Source organism: Pituophis catenifer, unplaced genomic scaffold, assembly GCF_029215685.1.
Source record: "Pituophis catenifer annectens isolate HBS135680 unplaced genomic scaffold, rPitCat1.0.hap2 SCAF_1, whole genome shotgun sequence".
Classification (NCBI taxonomy): Eukaryota; Metazoa; Chordata; class Lepidosauria; order Squamata; family Colubridae; genus Pituophis; species Pituophis catenifer.
This window is the reverse complement of record NW_027256881.1, coordinates 306,943,980-306,965,648: the sequence shown is the minus strand read 5'-3', so window position 1 is coordinate 306,965,648 and position 21,669 is coordinate 306,943,980. Positions and strand designations below refer to the sequence as shown.

General features: G+C 36.4%; 1 protein-coding gene across 1 annotated transcript in view; it reads left to right on the top strand.

Annotated features, from left to right (window-relative positions):
* Positions 1-301: 301 nt before the first annotated feature.
* The window catches only part of TRIP11 (thyroid hormone receptor interactor 11), a 40,369-nt gene continuing 19,001 nt past the window's right edge, over positions 302-21,669 (top strand). Inside the window, exons 1-10 of the mRNA XM_070941361.1 lie at positions 302-443; positions 7,052-7,128; positions 7,277-7,387; positions 9,789-10,064; positions 11,158-11,226; positions 11,656-11,821; positions 12,954-13,283; positions 15,058-15,098; positions 17,786-17,956; positions 18,590-21,616. Of these exons, the coding sequence (XP_070797462.1) occupies positions 302-443; positions 7,052-7,128; positions 7,277-7,387; positions 9,789-10,064; positions 11,158-11,226; positions 11,656-11,821; positions 12,954-13,283; positions 15,058-15,098; positions 17,786-17,956; positions 18,590-21,616 (4,410 nt within the window). The remainder of the gene's footprint in view (positions 444-7,051; positions 7,129-7,276; positions 7,388-9,788; positions 10,065-11,157; positions 11,227-11,655; positions 11,822-12,953; positions 13,284-15,057; positions 15,099-17,785; positions 17,957-18,589; positions 21,617-21,669) is intronic.

The window sequence follows — 21,669 nt, the reverse complement described above, 5'->3', positions numbered from 1 at the left end:
ACGCTCTACCCTGCCGTGCTCTATGATGAGCTGGAGGTGTCATGGCGGCCGTTGAGGTGGCAGCTCGGTCTGGAGGCCTTACAGCTGATTGAGAAACCCCGGTCGGGATCGCAGGCCGGTAGAAATCCTACGATAAGAGCTTTTTTTAGACCACCCGGTAGTTTGCTGCTCTGCTTGAAGGGGCTAAACCGAGGGACGCACCCGAACTTGGGTTGGGGAAAGCGGCGTCGGAGACCCCAGCTGATCGTTACTGTCGTGCTTTCTCTCTTTCCCCGAGGACTGTTGTTGAGCCTTGACTGGGATGTCGTCGTGGCTTGGGGGCCTCGGTGCGGGTTTCGGCCAGTCCCTGGTGGGACAGGTCGGAGGCAGCTTGTCGACACTGACCGGGCATATCTCCAGCTTCACCAAGGATATGCTGTTAGAAGGGACAGAAGAGGTGGGAGGTAAGAAAAGGCGGCGATGGGGATTGTGTGTGTGTGTGTGTGTGTGTGTGTGTGTGTGTGTGTGTGTATTAGGGTTAGTGGCAAAGCCCCAGAAGGCCAGGATATGACAGGTTTTCGGACTGGGGACGGGGATTCTTCCCCAAAAAATTCTCCAACGAGGTTGTGGAGATACTCTCTGTAAATATTAACCTGTGTCCTCCAGGTGGGGAATGGAGGCATATGTTTCCCTCGTGGGAAAAACAAGGAGGAGATCTTTTGGACTAGGTACTTCTGAAAGAGAGGAAGGCAGGTTTTTTTTTAACCTAGGAAGTTTTTTCTTTAATTCACCCTTTCTGTCTTCTGTCCCTTAAACCAATAACTCTGAATGTTTGTGAACAAACAAGCAAAAGAATAGCTCCCACCTGGTATACTACAAAGAACTTGGAACTGCAACTTCCATTATTTAATTAAAATATTTATATACTGTAGCCACTCGACTTATATCAAACTTTGGGTGTCTCCCGATCAATAATTAAAACAACATAATACATATATGAATTAAAACCATAAATCCTCTCATTCCCCTCATCATATCCCAGCAGTCGGTTTTAGGTACTTTAAGAAGGCTAGGAGGGTAGAGACTGCCATGGAAAAGGCATACTTCCTAGACCCATAAGATGGCAGTATTCAAGGGAAGGGACTAGGAACACCCTGTCTGGTCTGGTAGGGAAATGGCAGTCCTGCAGATAACCTGAACTTGTGCCATATAAGCTTTTAAATCTGGAATGAAACTGGGAGTCATTGCAGCTCACAACAGAGGGCTCATATCGGTAAACCTATGGACACTGATCACTCCTCACACCACCATTTTCTAGACCAGGTGTAGCTTCTGGGTAGTCTTCAAGTGCAGCCACATGTACAGGGTGTTGTAGTAATCCATATGGGAAGTGGCCAAGGCCTCACAGTCCAGGAAAGGATGCAGTTGGCACACCAGATGAATCTGTACAAAGACAACCTTCCCATACATACACACACGGTTGCCACCTGCTCCTTGAGCAGAATGTTGGGTTTAGAAGGGCCCCCAAATTGCGTACCCATTCAATGCCACCCCATCCAGAGTCAGCGATGAAATATCATCTGGACCTGGGGGGCCAAAAACCCAGACAGAGCCATTCTGTCTTGCCAGAGTTGAGCTAAGGCCAGTTCCTTCCCATCCAGAGCCATATAGCCTGCAGGCACTCGACCAGCACCTACATGCTGACTGGAAATTCTGAAAATTACTGCCCTAATTTATCTGAAAATGTCAGATTAGGGCAGGCTACCTTTAAAAAAACATGGATACAGAGCTCAAGGATCATAGAATCTTGAGAAGCTTGTTTTAAAAAAAGTCTTGTGTGCTTGCACTATAAATGGATGGCTTTCTTTTTGTAAGATATTTTATTCTCTATTTTAGGATCCAAAGAAGAGGCTATAGGTATATGAGATGGTAAATTATCCCAAAGTAGTTTCTTGAAACTAATTTTTTTTAATAACATTCGTATTAAAGATTTTTATAGTTTATTTATTTATTTATTATTTATTTATTAATCAAATTTCTATACCGCCCTACTCCCGAAGGACTCAGGGCGGTGAACAGCCAAGATAAAATACAGATAATACAAATATTTAAAAAATCCCTTAAAATTATTAAATATTTCGGACGAAACACAGATTAAAACACCCAATTTATAAAATCACAAATTAAAAAATTTAAAAAATTTAAAAAATGGGAGTTAGGCCAGGCCAGCTTGCTGAAATAGAAAAGTTTTGAGAGCACGGCGAAACGTGCGCAGGTCCGGGATCTTCCGTATCTCTGGGGGGAGCTCGTTCCAGATGGTAGGTGCCCCCACAGAGAAGGCTCTCCCCCTGGGGGCCGCCAGTCGACACTGTTTGGCCGACAGCACCCTGAGGAGCCCCTCTCTATGGGAGCGTACTGGTCGGTGAGAGGCTATTGGTAGCAGAAGGCGGTCTCGTAGATACCCCGGTCCGATGCCATGGAGTGCTCTAAAGGTGGTAACCAAAACCTTGAAGCGCACCCGGAAGACCACCGGGAGCCAGTGCAGCTCGCGCAGGAGGGGGGTCACATGGGAGCGCCACGTCGCTCCCATAACCACCCACGCGGCCGCATTCTGGACCAGCTGGAGCCTCCGGGTGCTCCTCAAGGGGAGCCCCATGTAGAGAGCATTGCAGTAGTCCAAGCGGGAAGTAACGAGAGCATGAGTGACCATATTTAACGAGTCCCGATCCAGAAAGGGACACAACTGGCGAATCAGGCGAACCTGATAAAAAGTCCCCCTGGCCACGGCCGTCATGTGCTCTTCTAAAGACAGCCGTGAGTCCAGGAAGACACCCAAGTTGTGAACCCTCTCCGTGGGGGCCAGTGACTCGCCCCCAATAGTCAGTGATGGCACCAACTGACTATATCGGGATGTCGGAAACCACAGCCACTCGGTCTTCGATGGGTTGAGCCTGAGTCTGTTTCTCCCCATCCAGATCCGCACGGCCTCCAGGCACCGGGACATCACTTCAAGGGCATCATTGGGGTGGTCCGGGGTGGAGATGTACTTAGTTTAGTTTAGTTTAGATTTAGTTCATGTACTAAAACATTCATTTGATCTGAACTAAGGAATAAATAGTGCAGCTGATCAAAATATTTAAGATGTCTTCAGGCTCGTCCTTTAAATCCTTATTATGAATAATTCTGTTACAATAAGCATGTCTTATGAGAGGAAGGTTTGCAACATTATAATATAGAGTAAGAAGACAGTACTGGACAAAACATGAGAAATGTATCAAAAGGCTCTTTAGATTGTAATTTTCCATAAATTATGTCACAAAGTAGTTTTAGAGAACTACTAACAGTGTGTAATAATTTTGATTCAAATATACAGAGAGTTGCTTGAATAAAGAGATGTACAGATTTAAATTAAACCTGTGGTAGATGAGTTTCTAGGAGATAATTTAATTGCTAATGATGCAAAGATAGAAGCAATGCACTGTCTTCATTTAGAAGTGATAGCAAGCTGTATAACAACAGATGGGATAGAAGAGAGAGAAAGTGCCAAAGTCCAAGACCCGTATTATAAATATTATTACGGTATTACATTCATACAAGACAACAGCATTCCATAATTCCTGTACAGATTAGTGTTTTCTTCCATATGGATTACTTTCTTTTAAGAAAAGCTGCTAATTAATATACATAGTATACAGGTTATAAAATAGATTCTATTCTCTATTTTAGGATCCAAAGAAAAGGCCATAGGTATACAAAGTAGTAAATTATCGCAAAGTAATTTCTTGAAACTAAAAAAATAAGAGGTTCTTCCTGTACCTCGTTATTTGTATAGTACTCATTCTTTTCTTGCATGGAAGTGGCCTTCCCAACAATCATGTATTAATAAAGTCACCTCTAAAGTATCATAATTTGATGTAGAAGTTCTTTATTTTCTGAAGAAATTAAGTTGGTTGGGAGGGCTTATATAGCCTTCAGTCTTACCAGTTTTGGGTTTATTTTTATAATTGTCCCTGTAGGCAGATGTTGTTTTTCTATACTCTTGAGTGTCACAAATACAATGTTGAACAAGAAAAACAGTCTGGATAGATTTGTAAACCAAAGAAGCAGACCAGATGATTGGCATTATAGTTCCAGATTTGAAATTAATCTGGCAGATTGGGTAGAAAGGACCTCAGTAGCTAAATTGATGATTAATTGATGGATTATGTGACCTTAAATTTGTTTCCACTCTTTGCAAACATATAGATAGACTTTCTTCAGGATGGTCATGTCTTTAGTCTGGCCTTTTTAAGTTTTTCAGTGGTGTATTCATTGCTATTGTAATCATCCTTCTTATTGCTGGTTACTCTTTTAGCCTCTTTCTTTCTTCTTTTCCCAATGTTATGGACTTATCGGGATGTGGGTCTTTGCATAATGCATCCAAAGTCTTACAGCTTGAACTTGGTCATTTAAAGCTGAATTCTGATTTATTCCCTGATCCATGTGTTTGTTTTCATTGCTATTTGTTTTTTTCCAACACCAAAGTTCAGTGTTCTTTCTATTTTGCTTCTTCTAAGGTCCATCTTTCACATCCATGGAATATCAAAGAAAAGGCGTTGTTTGCATGATTCTAATCTTTATAGATAATGACATGTTATAGCATCTAATTATCTTTTCCAAAGTTTATTTGGAAAATATAATCATATGCTATACATTTCATTTATACCCGGCTAAGTGCTAGCTTATAGTGTATTCCTTGACTGATGGTTCCTTTACTGTAGAGAGCTGATCCTAAAACAGAAAATATCCACTATTTCTGTGTCTTTGTTGTCAGTTCTAAGGCTGTTTACTGAACCTATTGACATTACTTTGGTCTTGTTAATTAATCACAGTCCTATTTTTTCACTATTTTATTACTGGATCGTGCAAATAATTTGCATGTTAATAATAATAATAATAATAATAATAATTAAACTTGTATGCCACCCAACTCTCAATAACTGGTTGGCTTTGCAATTATCTAAATGTTAACCTCATGGAGCAGATTATTCTTCAGTTTTAAAACTATGCTCATTTTTTCCAGTTCATCTCCCTTCAATATACATTATACAGGTAGTCCACACCATATGACCAATATTGGGGCCAGAACATTTGTTGTTAAGCAGGGCGGTCATTAAGTCAGGCATCACATGATTGCATCTGATTTTATAAACATTTTTGCCATGGTCACTAAGCAAGGCATCACATGACTGTGTCTTACAACCTCCTGGCAACTTCCTTGTTGACTTTTCTTGTCAGAAACCAGCTGGGAAGGTTGCAAATGGTGATCTTGTGACCCTGGGACACTGCAAGCATCATAAATACCTGCTGGTTGTTAAGCATCCAAATTACGTTCAGGTGACCACTACAATGCTGTGATGATCTTAAGTGCAAGGATTGGTCATAAGTCACCTTTTTTAGTGTTGTTGTAACTTGAACAGTCACTAATTGAATGGTCCTAAGACAAGGACTACCTGTATTCAGAATATAGCTTGAATAAATAAGGAGAGAGTATACAGTCTTTCTTATTACTTTACCACTTTACCAAACTAGAGCCAGTCTGTTTTGCCATGTTCTATTTGGCTTGTGGCTATCTATCCTGCACATAGATTTGGCATGAAGACAGTATAATATTCTGGAATTTCTTAAGAACATTCCCAGAGCTGATGCAACTCAAAGCCTTTGTGTAGTAAGTGAAGTATATTTTGACTACTTTGGAGGATTTTTGGCTTTCTCATTTATCCAGCATGCCTTGGCAATAATGTATCTTCTTCCTCAGTCTTTTCTAAAGCCAGCTTGAATGTCTAATATTTCCCTTTACATAGATGATTCAAATCTACATTGGATGAGCCTGTGAAATTATGGATATTATGCAATAGTTTGTACAGTCTGTTAGATCTCAGTTCTTTGCTATTGTATGTAACCTGGTCTCTTCCAATTTTTGGCCACTGTGGTTTTGCCAGCTAAAAGCCCAATTTGCATTAGTCCAGATAAACACTATCTAGATGCACCTGAAGTTGTGAAGCTGCTAAATTCTTGGTTGCTTTTGTGAAATGGGATGCTTGAAACTGACTTACACGGTAATTGCTCAATCTTCTGATGTAAGGAAATGTTTCTTCAAGAGTAGACTTATAATTTGTTTTTTAAAAACAGGATGGAATATACTTCACCTCATCTAAAGGAGATATTAATTATTTTTTGGGTTCAGTCTTCCCTGACTGATTTAGTCATTCAATCATACAGTTAGAAGGGGCCATTTAGGCTATTGAGTCTTAACATCTGTTCAGTGCAGGAATACCAGATGGATTGCAGTCTAGCCTTCTGTTGAATAAAAGGAGCAAAAGGAACAGGAATTTGTGAAAGAGGAGCCTGGCACTTTGTTGAGTATCTAGTTCCACTGTCATACTGTTCTTACTGTTAGGCTGTTATTTTGTAATATATAGTAAAGTTTCTGTGTTGGAACTTTGGAATGAGAAAGAACAATTCTTGACCTTATGTATGACATCTTTGGGATTTGAACAGTGCTATTTGTATCCCCCATTTGGATATATTTGTCTAGATTAAATTTGCTCATCTCTTTTAATATCTTTTCATAGAACTTAGTTTCTAGTCCCCTAATCGTTCTTATTGATTGGTCTGAACCTATTATCATTTTTTCTGATTTCTGTTCAAAGAGTGAAGGACTCAAGGGTGGGAATCTGATTAAAGAAAGATACAGTTGAATAACTACTTATTGTGAATTCCACAATTATATTTGTTTTGGTGCATTTGCATTTGCATTTTTGGAGCCACATCCCACTGTTGGCTTAATGTTGAAATCTAAAGGCAGATCTGATCAACGTTATCTACAAAAGATATTAAAAATCATTCAAAGTGAGGCACTTTCATCTCCCTAGAATTAAATAGAAATCCCATGTTTGGTACTTGTGTTGCTGTAATGTATGTATGAATATACATACGTATGTACGTATGTACATATGTGTGTGTGTGAGAGAGAGAGAAAGAGAGAGAGAATATAGTATCTTCATCTTCTTTCCTTTCCTGTTCTTTTCAGGTGCTGCAGTTGATTTTCCGGTATCTGACAATAGTCTGAGAGATGTAGAAAGCTTACATTCCACACTGAGATCAGAGGTAGGATGCTATTTCTGAAAAACAAATAGAAGCAAATAGGAAAAAATACATTTTTGTTCTTGTGTTTGGGAGTCAGACCTAGTATGTACTCTGGGTTAAATTAATTTTAGGCTCTTGTTTATTAATGTTTCAATGCATTTTTCTCTAGAACGACAGGTTGAAAAAGTTTTGTAATGACCTTGAAGAAAAGAACGAAGTAGCAGAGCTTCAGATAAAGCAAAAATCTATAGATTACCGTAATCAGCTACAGCAGAAAGAGGTAAATAATGGCTCAAACTAATTGAACAACATTTAATTTGTGACTTTATGTACTTAATAGGATGGCAACCTATTTTGTAAAGACAGGCGTGCAACATGGCTGTTTGTTTTAGATGTGTGTTATGTGGCATCAAACCTTTTGACAAGTCATACTTTATCTTGAATCGTTAAGAATTGGCATAACAAGATATTCTTTATATTGCTCTACTTATGTTTAAGGAAGCTTATGGTTCATTTGTAATAGATTTTTTTTTTGAAACAGGAATAGCTACTGTTCTTTATGAAGTCTGGAATTAGTTTAGGGAGATTGCTGAAATTTCTCTGGATATTGAACCCTAGAAATATGGTATATAGATACGTAGAAATCAGTACAACATAGAATATGTTCAACAACATAAAGATGTAATTAAGATCAGTCTGTGCTGCTTCGCTATGCATAAGAGTATGAGTCTGTTTTATCCTGTGAAGGATATTGTATTGGAGAGATTTTTGCAGAATTCCTTGGATCACAGGAAGAACAAATCATTCAGTAGCTGGTAAAGTAAAACCAGACTGCTTAATAAAGCTAGAGCTTAAATATTGTGAATATATAATGTGAAGGCAAGAGTCATTAGAGAAGACCATGGTGATTGAAAAAATAGATGACAATAAAAAAGAGGCCAGTAGAAGACAAGTTGCTGCTACATAGCCTTGATCAAATGATATCCATTCTATCTTGAAAAGTTCAAAGTGTTTGAATGATTAAACAGGTATTTTGTCCATGTTTGTCTTAAATACCAACAGTTTGGATATGCTATTATACTAAATTCCCATAAGTATGCATTTTACACTCAGCACTTGAGTTAGTAAAATTTTTAAAACATACATTTATTACATTAAAAAATAATTTTCCTTCTCTGACAAATAATTACATGTAATTTAAGTTTCCTTATGTCAAAGGAACATAAATGCTTTTACCATTGTTGGAAAGGTATGAATGGGAACAGATACTATATGTTCCAGGCTGTGGGGATTTCCACCGCCCATCGCCGCTGTCACCACCCATCACCACTGCCTATCACCGCCTCCACGTACCCCATTTTTGGCCTCCTCGCATCCCGTTTTCAGCCGCCGCACACCCCATTTTCGGCCCATTCCAGATGGCAGGGATAGGCGGTGGCAATCCCTACCACCTGGAACAGGCCAAAAACGGAACATGTGGAGGTCGAAAATGAAGCACGTGGAGGCGGCGATGGCAGGGATGGGCGGTGGTGATCCCCACAGCCTGGAACAGCTGATAGGCAGAATTCCGGGAGACAGATCAACCACCAATCAGCTGCTCATGCTAAATCAGGCTGTGCTGAAGCTGACCAGGCTGTTTGCTGCAAGGAAGCAAATTGCTGGGAGGCAGAGGCAGATTTTTTCCCCCTTGTTTTCCTCCCCAAAAGCTAGGTGTGTCTTATAGTCCGGAGCGACTTATAGTCCGAAAAATACGGTAATTAATTTTATGGAGGGGTTATTATAGGATTCTGATAAAAAATAATCACTTAAGTGGTACTATTCAGCAGCCTTGCCTTGATCTTATTCATATAAGATTGCTGTAAGTTTGCTGGAACTGGGTATGTCTAGTCTGATGAAAAGAAAGTCTGGGGATGACATGATAGCAGTCTTCCAATATCTCAGGGGCTGCCACAAAGAAGAGGGAGTCAAGCTATTCTCCAAAGCACCTGAGGGCAGGACAAGAAGAAATGGGTGGAAACTAATTAAGGAGAGAAGCAACCTCGTCAGCGTTCCAGCATTCCAGAAAGCCCCAACTCCAGTTAAAAACTTTTAATATGGCTTCCAAAGCTGCCTAGAACTAAGGAGAAATTTCATGACAGTTAGAACAATTAATCAGTGGAACAACTTGCCTCCAGAAGTTGTGAATGCTCCAATATTCTTAAGTTTTTAAGAAGAGTTTGGATAACCATTTTTCTGAAGTGGTGTAGGGTTTCCTGCCTAAGCAGAGGGTTGGACTAGAAGACCTACAAGGTCCCTTCCAACACTGTTATTCTATTCTATTATGAACAAGATAAGCTAAAGTGGGCTTGGTTAGTTTTCAGATGGTAGATAACCAATCCTATCTTGGGAAGCCAGAAATAAAAGTCTCAAGAGTGTAGTGACTAACACTGCTATGTTGTTGGCAAAAAATGATGAGGACATGTTCATGCAATTGAAAGAAGTTGGGCTTAATTTAAGGGATTCTTCTTAATACAATGAAACAAGAGAAAAAGGTACAATTAATGAAATATCTTAATGAAATAAGGATAATTTTAGTAGCTGTTAGCTAAATTAAACAATATTTAAAAGAAATTAAAATTAAAAGTTGCAGTTAATGTTGGATTGAACATTTTCTTTACTGAAATGTACATGTCTTGATCTAGGTGGAAATCAGCCATCTTAAAACCAGGCAGAATGCTTTACAGGAGCAACTACAGAAAATGCAGTCAGCTGCTCAGTCATCACAGTTAAAACCAGTTGTTTCTCCATCAGCCACTACATCAGCTTCTTTTGTTCCTGTTAGACATCATTCTTCTGATTTTCATAGAGATGATATGGATTTTGGAGATGTGATCTGGTCTCAACAAGAAATAAACAGACAGTCCAGTGAAATTTCTAGGCTCGAATCTGAAGTTGAGCACTGGAAGCAGATTGCACAGGTGCGTCTCTTTTCTGAATAACATAATATAGATTACATATATTGGGTATAAAACTCAAGGCTCGGCGGCCGGATCCAGCCCACAATGAGGCCAGAGCGTTGCAGTAGTCCAGGCGTGACGTAACCAAGGCATGAGTGACTGTGCACAAGGAGTCCCGATCCAGAAAGGGGCACAACTGGCGTATCAGGCGAACCTGATAAAAAGCCCCCCTGGCCACGGCCTTGTGGCAATGAATAAAAAATATACAGGTAGTCCTCAACTTACAACAGTTGATTTAGTGACCATTTGAAGTTACAATGATACTGAAAAAAAATGACATGACCATTTTTCACACTTATGACAGTAGCAGCATTCACATGGTCACATGATTTACATTCAGCTGCTTGACAACTGACTCACATTTATGACGGTTGCAGTGTCCCAGAGTCATATGATCCCCTTCTGGAAAACTTGGTTCACTTAACAATTGTATTACTAATTTAAGAACTGCAGTGATTCACTTAACAAATGTGGTGAGAAAAGTCGTAATATGGGGCAAAACTCACTGAACAAATTTCATACTTAGTGACATAAATTTTGGGCTCAATTGTGGTTGTAAGATGAGGACTACCTGTACCAACATTGATAACTATGTTGCAGCTTTTTTTCCCTAACATCAGGAATTCTGAATAGTTAGCTGTGTATGTTTCTGTAACAGTTTCATTTTCCAGTATAAACATGAATCATAAGTTTACATTGGGAATGCATTGCTTCAGTATGTTTAATGGGGCAGGGTGGGAAGAAAAGGCAAATTGTAAACTGCTGCACATTGAGCTGAGCTTTAGCTTATGAAGCTCCTAAATTATTGATTGAAGCTAACATAGATGCAATTTGTGTAACACAAAACACATGTTTAATCCTTGTGGTGGGTCCTGGTGTTCTGTTCACTAGGCCACACTCATTGTATAGCTTGAAACTTTTGATTTATTAAACACTGTTCAAGAATAATTTTCTTAAGATCCTGCCATGTTGCTGCTGCACACCATTTTTTAAATTTATAAAGCCTAAACCACTTTCAGCATTTTAAATCTTTTTTCTCCACCATCTTATTTAGTTTTCTAAGCCTCAAGGAGAAAATAATACAGATCAAAATGAAATCTGCAAGCTGCAAAATATTATCAAGGTAAAACAAAACAAAACACCACCTCTTTTCCTAAGTGAGATCACTCCTTATAGTTAGTATAGATTTCGGATAATCCTCTAATGCACAGACATTTATGAATGCTTTTTGAAGTTATTTTGAATAAAACACTTGAATATGAATATAAATATACATCTTGAAATACTTAGAAATAAAGCAACTATTTGCATTGTATCTTTTGAGGGCTCCTTAATAAGAAAACAAGGTATAACCTCAGAATCATTCATGGACATTTTTTTCTAAAAGTTCCATGTTTTCCTTTATAAGTGAGTCAGTCTTCAGATATTTTGCATTGTTAGTGAATAAAGTACTCCAGAATGCACTTTAAACTTTAAATTTAAAATTAAAAACCATAATGAACTTTAAACTGTCAAGTCATGAACTTTGCTTTTCATTAATTACACATTTTAGGAACTGAAACAGAAGTTGAGCCAAGAAATAGATGAGCACCAGCATGAACTTTCAGTATTGCAAGATGCACACCATCAGAAATTAGCAGAGATAAGCCGACGTCATAGAGAAGAACTAAGTGAATATGAGGAACGAATAGAAGAATTGGAGGATCAATTACAGAAAGGTTTTGTTTGTTCTTAAGAGTTCCAAAAGGATTTTTAAAAAGTTGTTACCATATTAAGCATGTAAAAAGAGTACCAGATTTCAAGTATAATATATTCCAAGCAGTACTTTATATAATTTACAAATTCTGGATTGCTGAGTACCCATAATGGATAATATGATACTTTGTAGGCATAACCCTTCTAGCTTACCAGTACAATACTTTTTAAAAAAACTGTAACTATAAAATTTGTGAAATAGGAAACATTAGCTATAATTAGTGAAATGGTATGGCCAGTTAAAATCCTTGGATATATAAAAACTGTATGCCTGCTCTTTTTTTTTAAGTTTGGCAACCTTACAAATTTCATTCATAAATAAGACTTTTACATTAAGTGAAACATTGATAAAATAGTTGGATGACCCTTCAGCTAACTTCCTTAAACCTCAGGGTGTAATTGTTTTCTTATGGCATTAATGATGTTAGTACTTCCTAGTTCTTCATATTCATGTATTCTCAGTTTTATACTATTAAAGATATTCAATATATTTTTCTGTATAGTTTCTCTCTACAATGCAAAAGATGAAAAGTAATGAAGATAAGCATGCATGGCATATAGTTACATTATATCTGTTTCAAGTATTAGCAATATTTGCAAATCCGACAGAAAGGCCTTGCAACGCATCTCTCTTCATGTTACATAAACACAGAATGCCTGATGTATTTATAATGACTACTATCCATTGTAACTACTAATGGAAAAGTATCCATTAAATCAATATGTCATGAAAAATAAAACTTAATTTAAAACTATGAGAATATATACAATCCAGACATTTTTGCAGTGCAGTAAGCAATCAAGTACATGGCTTCCTTATCATTGGCAGTGAAAATTCTAATTTAGCCAAACCATGGCTATGAGTTTCTACAAATAAAATTTGACAGTACCAGTAGAAATGCTGCAAAAAAGCTTTGCAAAATACTTATTTTTAATATTTATGCAGACGAAATTAAGAAATATTTAATTTTACAAAATATTATTTTTATTTATGTTTTAACTTTGTTATTTTTATTTATGTACTCAATATAATAATTATAACATTATTATACAGTGCTTCTGGGCTCTAATATAAATTTATGTTTCCTTGTTTAGTTGGTGGAAATACTGAAGCATCTTCTGAAATAGATCTACAACATGGATCAAAATCACCAAACTTGAGTAACTTACAAAATAAAGTGGAAAGTTTAAGTCAACAATTGTCTTCAGCAGAAGAAGAGAAAGACATTCTCTTGAAAGAACTTGAATTTGTAAAAAAAGAGAAAAATCAAGTAAAAGAAGAATACGAAAGTCTAAAATCTGAACGCAGTAAAGCCCAAATATCTATTCCTGAAAAACAGACTGGTGTAAAAGTAGAGGAAGTCCCTAGTTTTGTAGAAGAATCGTTGAAGGCTGAAGTGGAACGATTGCAACAAGCACTACTTGGTATGAAAACACTGCAAATTCACCATATGATATATTGCATTTTAGCATCTGAACTTTGTTTCCATGAAACAAAGATTGGAGATTTATGCACAAAATGCTTCTTCATTTAGCAGTGTTTTATTTTGGTACTTTACTTTCGTGGTTTCCTCTCATTAGAAGTTGCTGCTCAAAGAAGAAAGCTGAAAAGTGGTTGATTCATATGCTGCTTTTTGATTCCTAGCCCAAGTGTTGTATATGAGGAAAACATTCATACCTAAAAAGAGATAATCAAGCTTTTCTAGAAAAAGAAGTTTAAGGGGAGAAAAAAACCAAACCCATTGGCCTCTTTGCATTACTGTACCTTATAATATTGAAAAACAGTTCTTTTGGCTGTCTTTCTTCCTAACCCAAATTGTTTTGAAATGATACAAAAGATGATAATAAATGGACTTGTCATATTTAATTGTTGCTGTACTTTTACTCAGTATATTTCAAGAAACCATTACTTGACTCCACCTATCTGGACAATTTTTCATCTAGTTTCTCACCTTCCCTTTTTAGGGAAGGTGGTAGAAAAGGTGGTCACATTGCAGCTCCAAAGGATCCTGGATGAAATGGATTATCTAGATCCCTTCCAGCCGGGTTTCAGGCCAGTTTGGTTAGTTTGGGACAGAAACAATATTGGTTGTATTATAGATTATCTCTAGCAAGAGTGGGATACGGGTAGTGCATCCATCCTGGATCTCCTTGATGTTTGAGTGGCTTTCAGTACCATTGACCATAGTATCCTTTTAGGTCAGCTGCGGCACTTGGAGTTGAGGGGTGCAGTTTTGTGCTGATCCAGCTCCTTCCTCCAAGGCTGGTCCCAGTCAGTGTTGATAGGGAGTAAGAGGTCTAGTCCATGGGATTGTCCTTTGTGGGGTGCTGCAGGATGGGCACTCTCTCTGCTTCTTTTTAGTATCTACATGAAAGCACTGGGTGAGATCATCAGACACCATCTTCAATACACTGATTATGCTCAACTGTATATCTCCATCATGGGTGACCCAAGTGATGCTGTAGTTGCCCTCATAGTGCTGGAATTTGTAGGGGTCTGAGTGGAAGACAATGGGCTTCAGCTGAATCCTGGTAAGAGAGAAAGTGGCTGTAGAGATTCTTGGATTTGGGAGTTCATCATCTATCGTTCTAGATAAAGTTGTGGAGTCCTTCTGGAATTATGACTCTTGCTTGCACCTTTTCCTGGTTCGTGAGAACCCGCACTCAGTCATTCATGCCTTAATCATCTGTCTTTTGGATTATTGCAAGGCGCTGCAAGTGGGGCTATCCATGAAGAGTGTTTGGAAGGTATAGCTTGTGTAGAATCCACCAGCCTGGCCTTTTTTAGCTGCTCCTAGAGTGATGTACATAACCTCCACTTTATGAATATATCTTTATATTTGAGGTCTGCCTGGGTTGAAGTCTGCTCCCATACTTTTGGCTTTCTGGAAAGGAGATAAAACCTGGCTCTGCTTGTTATCCTGAGATCTTAATGGAAGTGCTCCAAGTTGGAAGTGGCTAGTGGATTAACTGAGAAGATGCTACTGCCTTATTGATCTTCCTTTTATTTATTTTTTTGCTTCTTCTCTTTGTAGTTAATCTTTATAATGTCTGTTATATTTATAATTTTAATTGTAAGGTGCTCAGAGTCACTTTTCAGAGTCAGTTGAGCGGCATAAATAAATAAAATCTTTAAAAATCTTATATTAACAACTTGAATTCTCTGTTATCAACGAACTTCCTGCTTACATTTTTACAGATGCAGAAAGTGAAATAACAAAATTGAAAACATTAAATCAGGTAACTATGTAAAAGGTAATATAAAAATAATAACAAATAATGTTCCTGAAATTGTATTATTATTGCATAGAAATATTTGCTATATGAGATTAAGTTTTTGAAATCAAGAAACCCTGTTCTGTTTTGGTTAGAATAAAGACAGTTGTTTTCTATCTTATACTAGATATTTTTAAAATTGACCCTATTATTGTTCTTATGAATAACTATACATATGCACATACAGACCTATATACATACATGCTTTAATTATCTATAGTTTTGGTCTATAATTCTTGCATTACCCCTTTGACCACACTATAAGTCCTACTCCCATGCAAACATGTTGTTATTTATGTTTAATTAATTCAATTGTTTTAACAGAGTTTATTTCAATTGTTAGTTTTATTGTACACTGCCCAACGTCACCTTATGTGAGATGAGTGGCTATATACATTTGATAAATAAAAATAAGCACTATATGTTTATTTTGTTGTTTGCCAATAAGTATAATATTTCAGCAGCAAATGGACTATAGTCGAATATAGCATGCAAAAGCTATGCTGTAAGTATAATTAGATTTTTGTTATATTTTAAGATGTTAGAAAAGCTAAAAAGAGTGTTCTTATATAATTGTTAGAGCAACAGTTGTGAGCCAGTAGCCTTCCAAAACTAATAATATAACTATATAACTAATCACTTCAGTCTGAAATAAACAAAATCATATTGATAGACTTGTTGTTAGTTGCGAAGTCATGTCCGACCCATCATGACCCCATGGACAATGTTCCTCCAGACTTTCCTATCCTCTACCATCCTCTGGAGTCCATTTAAGCTCATGCCTACTGCTTCAATGACTCTATCCAGCTACCTCATTCTCTGTCGTCCCATTCTTCTTTTACCCTCAATCTTTCCCAGATTGATAGACTAAAATGAGATAAAAAGAATATTATTAATATAAAATTACAGAGTACAGGAATTAAAAAACATCAAAATCCTATAAAATTACAAATAATTTTACAATGAATAATGTAAATGCTATGAGAAGTTAGATCACTATAAAGCAAGGGTTTCAAATTCACGTCATCACGACTGTGTCACGTGACGTATCCAGACTTTTTTTCCCTTTGCTAAACCGACCGTGGACGTAGCCAGCACATGACACACCCAGCCCGCAGGCTAGGAGTTTGACAACCCTGCTCTATAAAAGGACTTAAATAATACTAAAATTTATAAAACACTATAACAACATAAGCTTTTTAAAGGATTTATTAAATTAAGACAATTATGGTTCAACCAATTATAACAAAAATATCAAAAGTAAATGTAGCCCAATTTTATGTCAGAGCTAGTTCTATCATTAAACATAAACAACTCCAAGTGATGTGCCTTACCTTGGTTTCTGTAGCTCAATATTTTTCCTCTTCCCTCCCCTTTTTTCCCCTTTAAGTATACACATATCATTTAAGAAGTCATTGGCTTACATTTTCCACAAAGGTACACACTTTTTTTTCCAATCTAACATCAGGCAAATAATTGAACTTAACTCGTTTTGGAATAAGATAAGCAATTCAGATGATCAGTTATAGAACACACAAAAGTTCTTTTTTTAATAGTAATTTCATTAAAAATTACAACTATAATGATAACAAAAAAAAGAAGGTGCAAAAGAGAAAAAGAAAATAGAAAAATAGAAAAGAAAGAAAAAATAAGTAAAATGGAAGAAAAAAGAAACTAAAGAAAGACTTTCTCCATCAGAACAAATATAAACAATTTTAGTAACCTATCACCTTTTCTTAAAATGCAACAAATGATATCTTCTTCCCATATTCCATCATTCCATAAACTACCATTCCATAAATAAATCCTTTAAAACCTCATCATTTCAATCTTGATCAACAAAAGTCATTAAGGGTTACAAAAAATAATAACATATCTATTTTAACCAAATAAACCAACTTCATATTCCTTCCATTTACTTTTAGCAATCTGGATCTTTAGTCTTTTCAAATAATGGTCTAAAATTTGAAATCTTTTCATTTTTCTCTTTATCTCTTCTCACAAAATTCTTCAAACTTTAACATCTCTCTTTTGTAAATCCAATATAGGAAAATTAATCAGGTCACTCTCTTGGTTTGTTATTTGAATATCCCTTTTAATTATTAAGACATCAACCAGTTTCTTTTGTGTGTTCTGTGTAGTATCTTTTTTCATATCATTCTTGTTGCTCGTTATCTTTAAATCTACTTTCAGATTAGTTTCAGGCTTGTCCAATAGAATTTTTTCCTCTTCTGTAACATCTTTTAAACTCATCGTATCTCTACAGACACCCTTAGAATTCATTTCTGGATCTATTGTTCAAAAATAACCTTCAATATGTCCAACATTAAAGGTCCATTTTTCAAAAATATTCTCCAGTATATCGAATGTTCTTCTCCTTTAATTATAATATTTTGTTCCTTGTACTTCCCTCTAGTGTCTAACCTTCAAAGTCACTTGCTACCATGTTTTTCCAGCAGAAAGGATTCTTATAATTAATTCCAAAAGCTTATTTCAAATTTATCTGTACCCGAGTCCATTTGCAACTTTCTAAAATTAAAAATGTAATCACCCCTTTTCTTTTTATTTCAGAAAAAAATTAAGTCTAAACAATTATGTTCAAATTGATTTTATTCTATTAAATTTAAAATCTTTTTTGTGTCTAAATTAAGGGAGAAGTTAACAAAGAAATGGGAAGTTTACAACCTGGTAATACTATGAAAGGACAGAACTTGGAAAATCAGCTACAACACATGCATGAATTGAATGAAAGCAGTGCTGAAAAAGAAACTCTAATAGCGGAATTGGAAGAACTGGACAAGCAGAACCAAGAAGCTACCCAGGTGAAAAATATAAGGGAGGGGCAGGAATATTGTGTAATTTACAAAAGATGTGCTTTTGTGTTTAAATATCTGTGCAACAAAACTATAAGAGTTTCTAGGCTTTCTCAGTCAACTACTTTTTTTAAAAAAAATATTTCAAAAGCCCTCTCTAATTCAGATCTCTTAACTGGTATAATCTACTTTTTCCCTGGAAAGAGAAAAAAGGAAAAGGTGAAAAGATACATTTGAAAGTGGAAAAGCAAAAAGATAACTCCAGCGATTTTTGGCTGTGACTTTGTCTCCTCCACCATATAACCCCTAACAGATTTTCTTGAAATAATGCTTCCTCCCCTTGCTCTGATCAAACAAGATGGATACCCAGCAAAATGTCAGTATCATGAATTGGGAATTAATGAAATCCTGAAGGTCAGTCTTCTGCTAGTGAGGAGGCAATTTTTCCTGGTTTAAAAAAATGGTAAAATGCAGTGTTGCTAGAGAGTTTATTTTATTAAACATTATATTTCTTTGAGTATTGATATTGGTACTTTACAGTAACATAAATACAATGCTTTGAAAACATTGTGAAATAAGAGTATTTTGATTTAAAGCTTTACTTGTATGTCATAAATAAAAAAAAATTTTTTTTTATTTTAGCATATGATTATGTTGAAGGAACAACTAGCCAAACAAAATGCAGAAGCTGCTGAAGTTATCAGCCAACTAAAACTGGATGTAAAATCTGGGGAAAAAACAATATCTATGTTGGAGGCAGAGAAAATGGAAATGAGCAAAGAGGTGGAAAATCAGAAAGAAACATTGAATCAATGCTCACTTGCCCTTAATGATTTGCACATGACTAACCAACACCAGGAAAATAAAATAAAAGAGTTAAAAGAACAGCTTAAAACATCCCAACATTATAGCTCCAAAAATGAACAGGAAGTTATAGAATTAAAGAAAAATCTAACTGAAAGAGAAGAAGAATGTTCTCTTCTCAAAAATGAACTAACCAAGATACATCAGAAATCTGATAGTTATCAAGATCATTCAGTCACTGAAAGAGAAGAAGAAATATCAGACCTGAAGCAACAAATTTCTAAAAATAAACTAATAAATACAGATTTAGAGAAATCAATCATGAATCTTCAAACAGAAAAGGGAAGACTTCATTTAGCATGTGAGGAACTTAAACAGCAGCTGCAAATAGCTAATAGTGAGAAGAGTAAAATTGGTTTTGAAAAAGATACTATGCTGGAAGCTTTGAAACTTGAGAAGGGACAGTTAGAAAGAGAATTAAACCAGTCTGAAAAACGATTGTTGGAGCAGGCTCATAAATATGAACAGACCATTGGGGACTTATCAAATGCACGTAACATGGATACCACTGCATTACAATATGAACATGAACGATTAGTAAAACTTTCTCAAGGCAAAGACTTTGAGATAGCAAATCTCAAAAGGAACATTGAACAGATGGAAATGGATCATGAAGAAACTAAAGAGCTGTTAACCACTAGCTTAGCTGGGCAAAAACAACTGACAGAGCTCATAAAAGAGAAAGAAGTATTTGTTGAAAATTTTAAAATCAGAGTTTTTGAGTTAGAGCAGCAACATGAAGATTATATTGAGAATATGAAAAGAATTGAGGCACTGAAGCAGAATTTAGAGGAAAGGGAGAAAAGTCTTTCAGCTATGAAAGAAGAGACCAGTCATTTGAAAGAAGAGAATGAGCGATTAAAAGAACAACAAAGTAGGTCCCCTCCTTTGGCTGAGCCCAAAACCTTGGATATCATCACAGAACTTGAAGCAGAAATAACACAAGTAACTATACTTAAAAATAGTCTGGAAGAACAGGTGAAATTAAACAAAAAGACATTTGAGGATCAGAACTTGAAAATGGCTCAACTACAGCTATCCCTACAAGAATACAAAAAGGAAACCGAGGAATCCAAATTTCAGCATGAACAAATGAACATAGTACATAAGCAGGTATGCATGGAGAAGGATGAAGAAATCAAAAGCCTACAGAGAACAGTAGAACAAATGAAGACACAATTAAACAATCAGAGGAAGGTAATTCAGCAAGACCCTCCTGATCTTTTTCAGGAATCTAAAGTTCAGACACTCAATGGTGAAAATGGGAATGAGAAGCATGACCTGTCTAAAGTTGAAATTGAAAGGCTGATAAAAGGCATTAAGGAGAGAGAAAGAGAAATCAAGCTTCTGAATGAAAAGAATGTTTCGCTAAGTAGACAGATTGACCAGTTATCTAAAGATGAAGTTGGCAAACTTACACAGATCATTCAAGAAAAAAACTTAGAAATACAAGCACTGCATGCAACCGTTTCCTCCCCATCTTACAAGCAAGATGTTCTTTTCCTTCAACAGCAATTACAGACCTATGCCATGGAAAGGGAACAAGTGTTAGCAGTTCTTAGTGAAAAAACTAGAGAAAACAGTCAGTTAAAAACAGACTATCACAAATTAGTGGATATTGTTGCAGCTAAGGAATCAACCATGAAAAAATTACAAGAAGAAAACCAAAAACTCTCCAGCGAATTTGAAAATAGCAGTCATGATATGTCTCGAGAAACTATAAAGAACTTATCCCGTATCATCCGAGAGAAAGATATTGAGATTGATGCTTTAAGTCAGAAATGCCAAACTTTATTAACTGTCCTCCAGTCTTCCAATATAAACTCAGGCAGTGAGTTACAAGGAGTTAATAGTAATCAGTTTGAGGAACTTTTACAGGAACGTGACACGCTGAAACAGCAAGTAAAGAAAATGGAAGAATGGAAGAAACAAGTAATGACTACTGTTCAAAATATGCAACATGAGTCTGGCCATCTCCAAGAAGAACTACAAAAACTTCAGATACAAATTTCGGTTGATAGTGAAAACAATTCCCAGCTGCAGGTAGAGTACAGTGGCTTAATACAGGGCTATGAACAAAACGAGAAAAAGTTAAAAACCTTTACTCAAGAATTAGCCCAAGTTCAGCAGAGCATAGGAAACCTTAATAATACCCGGGATATAATTCTTGGAAAGCTTGACATGGTAACACCACCATCATTGGTAACTTCTGTTGAGGGAAAACCATTAGAAGTTCCCAGTAATACTTCTTCTCAGATGTTTGACAGTGAGTGTAAATCAGTAAATGAGGGACTAGAATTCATGAAGAAAACATTGCAGGAAAAGGATTTGCTAATCCAGACTTTACAAGAAAATAATCAGAGACTGTCTGATTCTATGGCTGTATCGTCAGAGGTCGAAAGAAAGTGTCAACAGGAATTTGGCTTGGAATTAAAGCAATTAAAGGAGAAATCTGACATTTTACAGATGTCCCTCAAAGAAAAAGATCTGCTGATAAAATCAAAAGGTGACCAGTTGCTTTCTCTAAGAGAAAATCTTAGTAATAAAGAGAGTGAAAACGAGTTGCTTAAGCAAAGCGTCACTAACCTGAAAGAGAGAACACTGATCTTAGAAATGGATGTTTGTAAATTGAAGGAAGAAAATGACAGAATAGCAGCAAAAAGCCAGGAAAAAGAAACAGAATTCCGAGCACTACAAGAGACTAACATGCAGTTTTCAATAATGTTAAGGGAGAAGGAATTTGAACATAATTCCATGAAGGAGAAAGCGCTTACGTTTGAAAAGATGTTGAAAGAAAGAGAACAGGTATGCGATGAGTTTGAATTCTTCTGCATCAAAATCATAGGAGAGGCAATGTG